General features: G+C 32.9%; 1 protein-coding gene across 1 annotated transcript in view; it reads right to left on the reverse strand.

Moving 5' to 3' along the window:
- Window positions 1-6,061, reverse strand: part of LOC130444685 (uncharacterized) — a 67,900-nt gene extending 61,839 nt beyond the window's left edge. The window contains exon 1 of the mRNA XM_056779962.1: window positions 5,533-6,061. Within this exon, the coding sequence (XP_056635940.1) occupies window positions 5,533-6,061 (529 nt within the window). The remainder of the gene's footprint in view (window positions 1-5,532) is intronic.
- Between the last annotated feature and the right edge of the window lie 3,432 nt (window positions 6,062-9,493).

Below are 9,493 nucleotides of genomic sequence, written 5' to 3' on the forward strand. Positions count from 1 at the left end.
CCAGAATTTAGTAAACACCATGTCTCAAAGAATTATGGCTGTTATTAAAAATAAAGGGGATGTTACGCAATGGTAACTTTTAGAAGTATGTTTAATATTTAAGCTTTTCTGATTATACTTCGTTTTTTTTTGGTTTGTAATTATAACATATGTTAAGACTTGTAACTCCTGTAAAAGTATCTAAAATGTTTATAGAAAATATAAAATGCTCAAAACGAAACAATTTGCCGGTTTTTAATTGCTGAAAAAGCAATAATTAGTAATTTTTTCCAATTGGGCAAACTGAAATGGGATGGGGCTCGTATATAAAATGCAACAGAATACTAAATTGCAACAAAATGCAAAAAAATGTCTAATTTATTGATTTTAGGGTTTGGAGACTACGTTACCAATGTGGTGAACGGTAATGCCAGAAAAACATCGAAGTCTTGATTCCGTTGGTGTGTTCGTAGATGCAAAGTTGAATCTAAAGTCTATTTATTTCCTGGAGTCACAAGAAAAATCTGTAGAATGACTTACTCCCAACTAGTCGTCTATAGGTTTTGGATGAAAAAAGATGTTTGGACTTTGCCTACTGGAAAATCCACATTTTTTGGCATGTCCATTTGTCTAGACAGGTGACTGCAATTTTATAAGGAAGTGTAAGGTGATGTAACGATTGTGATGGGTTTCAATAGAATATACTATTATTAAATATATAAACTTTTCAATTGAGCGTCCTTAAAAAGTAAATATATGATTAGATGTGATTAGCAGATTATTAAGGCCATACTATTTTTAGTCACACCTGAACGCTTCTTAAAATTTTTGAATTTGATTAAGGAAATTGCATGTCTTTTATCTTTCCAATTAAGAAGACCAAGATATCTCTAGTAAAACATGATGGTTTCAATAGGACGGCGCTCCTTACATTTAAGTTTTATCAGAGAAAATAACGAGGAACATTTGCAGAAAATGGGATTTAGACCACTACAATTGAAAAGTCATCAAAATCACTAAACTTAACGTTAACAGATCACTTTCTTTGACGATATTTGATGTATAAGGCTTATACAAATAATCTGAGTAAGAAGGAACATCTAAAAAACAGAATTAGAGTGAAATTAGATAATTTTATGGTTGAGACTATTCGAAGTTTCATAGAAAGGACTAATAATTCCCCAAGTAGGGAACTTTATTCTTCTTACTTTACCTCAATTTCTAATAGCCACATTAGGAAAAAGGGAGTATGGTCAGATTCCATTTTTCATTACCTTTTCAATAGTCCTACAGACGACGTATCCTAGCATTTGACAAAAAACTGGATAGAGTTACAGCTAAAGGGTTCGAGAAGATATAATCCTTTTCTTACAAATACGGTAAAAATAAAATCAAATCACATATTTCGTCAATTCACGTTTTTTTAAGTTCCTTGTTGATGATTACTACCCCCAGGATATTGAAACTTGCTGGTGCGGGAGGGGAAAATGAACTGTGGTGTACTATCTTGGTTCATTAACACAATTAATATGCTTGAAGATTTGGAAAATAATGTTTACGTCCCGTATAAAATTCGGTAAACATTTAACAAACCGTCATTCTACCATCGAATCATAAACATAACATAACATTTCTATTGACCATAGCTGTCGGAAGGAGTATGTACACAATTTCTTTGAAATATTCCTGCTAAACAGTCTGCGGTAATCAGTGGCGTGGCTAGTTTAGATCTAGTTAATTCATAAATTTCTTTAAATAAATATAAATATGGCGTTCTTTAGACCATGGGCGAATGAAGACAATGAAATTGCACAGTGTAGTGGGAATAATAAAGATTTAGATATACAAACACAGCAAGTTATTTTAAATATATTCGATTGTTTACAAAAGGAAAATATTCAACAATATGATAATGCAATAATAAGAATTGCTGAGTTAACTAGAGTAAATAAATTTTCCATTTAACGAGTAGTCAGGGAAGAGGTTGCTGCCGATCGTTCAAAGAACTGAGACACATGTACCTTGGATAAATCATGCAAAACTTATTTGAAATTTATAAATATTATAGTATGATCGTCAGCTGATTATCTATTGAGGGAAAAGTAGTCAGTCGGCACATAAAAAACTCCACGCGCCTATCGATTGTCAGATCTTACTTAGCCCCTCTAGCAGGCAGCTGACGGTCATTATTGTATTTCTATATATGTATGAAATAATTTATGATAATTTCAAGTGGGATAGGATTATTTGAAATTCTTATTTTTGTTGTCAAGCTAGCGCGCTCGACATCATCCCCCGTCTGTTTTTTGTGGCTAATTAACATCAATATTGGGTGATAGCAATTTCATATGGGACAAAATAACTTGAAAAAACTTTTTGTTCACGATTACAGCCGCCTCTTATGCATGTACACACCAATGGTTTTGAGGCTGACGGTCGGTTTCGAGTTTAGGAATGAGAATACAGCGTACCGTATTAAACTCAGCCGGGATCAAATTCCTTGAAAAAAAAAAAAGCCGCTGTCTCCCGGACTATAAGATCACGAAAATCTTAGTATCTGTACCAAGCAGACATTCAATGATATTAACATTATCACATAGAATACATCCTCACAAAGTTAGAAACCTTCTGGGATCACTGGAGAATGATCCTAATAAAGGAACCAATCACAGATAACATTCTAGTTAAAAAAATTTCCTTAATGAATTTTGAAAAAACTATACAACATATTAATTCCCACTGTGAAACAAAAATCAGATCGGGACATACAAAAACAGAATATATAAATGCAAACCCAGAAATAAGACAAGGAGAATCACTTAATCCCTTCATATTTAATATTATTATTGATAAAATAATAGAAACTCTGCGAAAATAGCGGAATTCAAAATTCTTCCACGTCGTTTGCTATGCTGGCGATGATGTCCTTATTGCTAAAAATTATCTCGAAAGGCTATTAAGTTCCTTCAAAACTAAAGTAAAACAACGAAGCTTGGAAACCTTTTTAATGAACTAAGAAAGCACACAATGAATGTTGGGATACCCGAGAGATATAGTTTGGAAGAACAAATACCTAGAAGACCTATCATTACATATGCAGCAGAAATAAGACAAAATATGAGTAGGGCACTACAGAAAATGAAAAGAGTCAAAATAAAAATATTAAGAATTATATAAGGCAAAACACTATACGGCAGAATACGGAATGAAGAAATTTAACACCAGCAAAGTGGAATACAGTATATAGGAAGATGAGTAAGACAGAGACGAGGATTCTAGAACAAACATATAAGAAGAATGGAGGACAGTAGACTTGTTGAGGACGCAAAAATGAATAACCCAGAAGGAAAAAGACCACTGAGAATACCACCTAAATGATGAGGAGAATGCCGGACTTTGTCTTTCGACTTGTTGTCAAAGAACAGGCGGTAGCTTACTATTATCGTCATCCATGTTTGAAAGAAGAAGTAAAGAAGCAGATGAATCTTTGTTTATATTGATCAATGAGAATCATCCATAATTTTATCGATATGGGGCAGATGAAAATCCGTGCTGTACAAATAAAGCCAAAATTATATGCCCTGAAATATATTTAGTCATTTTAGATTTTAGAAAATGAAATTATAGGACCAATATTCTTGGACGAAATTTTCGATGAAGTATGACATTTGAAATTTTCGCTAGAGTTGGTGCCACAAATTGCTGAATTCGTTCAATATTCCTGTATAAAAATGTCCTGGTCTTGAACTGGTTTCAACAATATGTTATTTGACCACATCTCGCAAGACATGTTTCTATATTTCCAAGCAGATGGAAAGGTGGAATAGCAACAAAAATCTCCGTAAAGATATCACATTCAAAAATTTATCATTATCCAGTTTTGGAAAATATTCTGACTTGCTCACGATTATCGAGACATATATTGAAAATTCATTGCTCAAAAATTCTAAGATTCCAACTAGCATTTTGATGAATGTTGTGATAAAGTTTTCACATGTATAAATAGCGATGATTCTTTGAGTGATATGTGATCTCTCTTCGAAGTTGAACTTCTTTAATATCCTAGTTGGTCTATTTCAAAATAGTGCCGCTCAACTGTCCTAATGCCTCCAATAAAAACAAGTGATGATCTGCTGCTAGAAGCCTCCACCCAGATTACTTCAATATTCCTATGTACATCTCTCAGCACTAATAACACATCGCTGCTCTGTAATCGTGAACAGTATGAAAATATACAGAAAATTTTGATGCGGCGTTTTAGTGTAGCCTAGCAACAGGTCTACCGTCATTTCTAAATCATTAATCAGTGATTTGACGCGCAGTAGCAAACACCCTTCCAGCTCTTAGTAGTACGCATCGGTTGCTCAGTGAGTCTCCCTCATATTCCTCCACCATATTCTGCCCATTTCAGTACAGTAAACATAACAGGTAATTATGCAACTGACTAAATCAAAGCACTACCCTCTCAAAATCGCCTACATGGTGAAAATTTTGAGCTGTTCTAACTTGTTTATATTCAACATAAGTAAGCGAATTCGCAGTAAACAATATTTGTTCTATTTAGATATACCGAATACACCATTTACACTTCCACTACACCAACAATTACACTGTCTGACGCGCGTTTCCAGTGTTGATGTAGTGGAAGTGTAAATAGTGTGTTCAGCATGAATATCACCAACGGTTCCTTAAATTTCAGCTTAAATATAGTGTTGTAGGTTGAGAGCTGCGTATAACCTTTAAAAATTTTTCTACCCCAAGGTCTTAACTGGAGTTTGAACTACTTACTAATGTGCAATTACAATGTAATTACAGGCAGGAATAATATGTGAAGATCCTTATTAAATAGACATATTTGGAATTGGCTTGAAAGAGGATCATGATAGGGATGATAATATACAGACGAAATAATATATCATGGAATTTTGGAAATGAGAATTTGAAGGGATAGTGGAGCGCAACATATACCTAATCCCACACTCCTATCTGTATACACCATGCACATGGGTTAACTACTGACGGTAACTTGCGGTAGTATGGTAGATAGAAGGACTTACAGAATTACACAGCAGTATTGGAATAAAAATAATCAGTGTTTTTAGGGCAATATCAGTCACTCTAAGAATTTGGAAATTACTTGGATAAGAAATTTCAACGTTACAATAAGTTATAAACTAGGTAACCATGTTCAAAGTACGTTGGTAAGAGAGAAAATTAAAAAGCTCATTCAAAAAACACTAAACATTTGAAAAAATATGAAAATATTCTATATAAGTAACAAGAAAACTAAATAAGTACATATTGATGACACATATTCGGCCATAGTTTTGTGAATACTATAACTGAAAATACACCTTTCCACAATTATGTAATAATGTATTAATTTATATAAAAATGAAAATAGATAAAATGAAGGATTATTTATACAAATGCCTGAAATAATAATTAAATACGAAGAATATGTGACCTTCTTCAAGCAACGACCTCTACCGAAGTGACATCATACTTCTATCTGTTACCAAATGTCAGTTTCCAATAGACGGTAATACTTACTTATGAGATTTCCCAATAGATTTTTGAATATCCTTCCTTGTCCTACACTTTGTGAAAAATCTTTTGGGACTAGTTCTACTTTAAAAAAAGTGCTATTAGTATCAAAACTGCGAGGTGACACTTTTAGTGTACTACCAAGGAAAAATTCCTCGGGAAGTGATACTTCAATATCGTGAGTCATAAAAAACTTTTTAGAATTTTCTCGTAATGATCTTGAAATTTCTTCAAACGGTGATTCATTATGTAAATCCTCGGAAATGGTTGCAGTCTCATTATCGACATCTTTGTAGATAAAATTGTTTTTTGAGAACTTCAAGAAATTAGTAAAATGAACATCCTGATCGTAATCGAATGTGTCTTTGAGAAAATCATGTATCGTATCTCTAATACAAGAAACCGTCGGTTCTTTACAGTTTTGCACCAAACTAAACCACAATTCGTTTCCGGAAGTTACATTTCCAATAGTTGTATTCAATCCAAAAACTTGAATATTAAAATAGAGCAAAAGAGCTACAAGGTATTTGAACATGCTGTCTTTGGCTAAAAAAAAGTTTTTGAGATTGTTCAGCACTTTCGCTTCACAGCGTTCTAGACGTTCGTCACATTATATTCAGGGCATGCTTTGACGCACTCTTTCACCGACCGGATCGTACCGTGAACTAAACTAAGAACGACCATTTACTTTTATCAATTCTTGACACACTTATTCCGTAGTATATCCCTCTCTCTCTAGTTTAGTACCGGCTTATGTGCGAAATTTTAATATACAGTTTTGTTAACGACAACGAAATATGAGGCAGCTTATTTTCAATTTTCTCAATTTCCTGCATTCAAGATTGTATTTCTTGAAAAAAATATTGAAGTACTAGATTTAACTATAATGACATGATCGTTATGACTTTCAAGAACCTTGGCTGAAGAAGAATTTGTTTAGATAGATAATTTATTCAAAAATATTTTTTCATATGAAAATAATTTTAATAGCAATTCAGGTTCTTGAGCAAAAATAAAATGACTTTCATTATAATTATTCATGAATTCGAATGCTGAGGTTGATTTCGAGCGAGGAAAAAATTAGTTATCACCATATTAGCTGATATGGGCAAAAATAAAGGCGAAAATCTCATTGATAATAGCGTTCTTAAGGAACGCGGATTTCTATCTGGGTACACATGTTAGTTGTGCTAATTTGATACGATTTATCGATAAAAAGAATTCTATTCTCAAACTAAACATTATCACTTCACTGTGATAGGGATGGAGGAGAGTATTTCTCAAAATAAACCAAAATTACTTTTTCTGATACTCTTCAAAGGTCTCTATAATGTTCGTATCTACATCACCTATTGAATTGTTACTTATGTCTCATTATTCGACACTAGATAATTGAGAAATATATCTTGGTATACTCTTACACTTTTTCGACATTTACCTCAATAAAATCAGCAGTTTCTTTACCAGGAAAAATACAGTCTGTATTGGAGTTATAGTTTCTGTTGCTACAAAGATTCCAAGGTACAAATAGCAAAACTTTGCTATCTTTTTCGCCTATAAAGAGTCTATTTCTGGGTAAGTGAGACAGCTCCTTCGTTATCAACAGTAAAATATTGGGTAACAGAGCTTAAATGAGGTCATACTATCTATGAAAACCAGCATCCACAACAATGGTCGACCAAATGGAGGTGTCTACTTTAGAAATGTTGAAGAAAATCTACAAAGCAGTACGGGATGATCGTCGACTGTAAGGTGGGGCTAGCAGACATAGTAGGCATTTCGAAAAGTGCGGAACATCGCATATTTATTGAAAATTTAGACATGAGAAAGTTCACGAAAGATGGGTGCCGTGTTTGCTCATTGTACGATAAATATTTTCAATTATTTAAAGAAAATGATTTTTCGTTAAATATTGAAGCACCAAGATGATACGACAATTTTTATATTGACTTATGTATAACAATATAGTATGTGCAGATGTTGGGTTGTCTATTATTTATGTGGACGAAGTACTGGGTTGTCAGGTATAAACAACTATGTTGATGCCAGTTACTTCCACTTAATTGGATAATAGAAAAAGAGGGTTACGGATTTTACATATTTCAACTCGTGTGAAAAACTTTATAAAGAAATCCGAGGTGAGTAACACCATACACATACACCGGTATGCTTTTGAGCTGGCACTCTCGCACAATGTGACGTCACGCTGGAATCAAAATATGAAGTATAATGTATGTTGTATGTTTGTTATGAGGTTTTAATTTGATTTCAAAAGTAATATTTGATGCAAATACATGTCTATTTATGTATAATACATATTGCTAGTGAATTTACAGTTACATTTGAAGTTCTTGCGGTTTGCAAGGAATATAATTTTCTGTCCGTGAAATGGGAGTCTATTTAAAATGTGATTGGCAAAATTTTGAAATTTTTATCAATTTCTTTGAGCGAATCATTTTTAGGTGAATAAACAATATTTTAAACCAAGACAATTTACATTATATGGAAGTATCCTCTTTGAAATACATGCGCTAAAATAAATAACTCATAAATAATGGGTATCGTATTTAAATATTTTCAACCAGACTGAAACCGCTGTTCTTTATAATTCTACTAGTGAAACGACAACAATATAAAATAATTATAATTATTGGAAAAAAATAGAAAATATGTGTGTTATTTTGTGATTTACGACGACCACGGGGCTCTCGTCCTTTGCTCCGCCAAGTTTTTTTTTTTGGAAACCAAAGTATTTAATATCTGTTTCTTTGGTATTTCGATGAATGTTTTTACATGCCTAGAAAAATTTACAGTGAACTGCCGAACATTCAAATAAAAAATAGCAAAAAAGATAGATTAGAGATCTTGTATCATATTTGAAAATTATATTACAGAAGAATTGCAATTTTGGGTCTTCTGTTATTACACAGTATACTTACCTGGAATCTCTCAGTCATTCATTTCCACACGCGTTGAAATTTAAATCTAAAATTCGCAATCCTCTACTAAGACAGAATTTTTTGCAGACATCCCTATATCAACGTGATCACAATAAAACAGAGCTTGTGTTAATATAAAAGTGTTTCTATTATTCAATCAGGTGAAACTAAGTGGCATCGGCAAACCTGTAGTAGTTTGTCAAGGAAAATTAATATTATTTTAATAACATATAATACTAGCCTTAGGTCAATTTTGATTTTTACAAGAAGCACTACCTGGACATTTATTTACGTAGAAATATAAAGAATTTCTGAGTTTAGGCGAATAGAAGAGTTCAAAGATACGACAGATGGTTTTATATATGCCCAAATGAGCACTTAATTAAATGTCAAGAAATAACTTCAATATGTCAATTCTGTTAAACGTAAGTACAACGATTTTCCAATTAAATAAGTTACTAGATATTGGATTAGGCGACAAGATATGTTTGCACAAAATATTATTTTCAATCTTAAATGTGGGGTACGAATGAAGATTATGTAAGTCCTTTTCTAACGTAGAAGTATACCAATCATCTGGTTTAAAAGTAGTTACCTCAATAATGGAAAGCTCGGAGAAAAAAGGGATGTAGCAACACTAACCACCATAGCAGTTCCTTTTCTATGTTTAATTTCGAAATCAAACGGAAAAAGTCTAGAAGAAAGTCGAGCCATTAGATGGATTTTAAGTTTATAAAGATATTGCAAAGATGAATGATCTGTCTTGGGAGTGGAATGAGTACCTTTAACATAGCCTCGGAATTTTTCAATGCCAAAAATTACTCCCAAGAGTTCTTTTACTTTTGTGCTATATTTCCACCACATTCTTGATAAAGGATTGTACCAAAACCAGTATCACTAGCATCAGTCTGAATTACACAGGGCTTAAAAAATCAGATCTCTCAAGAATAGGGCTAGGAGTAAGACATTTCTTGATTTCGTCAAAAGGAGTCCAAGAAATAGATTGTCCAAAAACCCAACATCTACAC

Source organism: Diorhabda sublineata, chromosome 5 (assembly GCF_026230105.1).
Source record: "Diorhabda sublineata isolate icDioSubl1.1 chromosome 5, icDioSubl1.1, whole genome shotgun sequence".
In the NCBI taxonomy this organism is placed as follows: Eukaryota; Metazoa; Arthropoda; class Insecta; order Coleoptera; family Chrysomelidae; genus Diorhabda; species Diorhabda sublineata.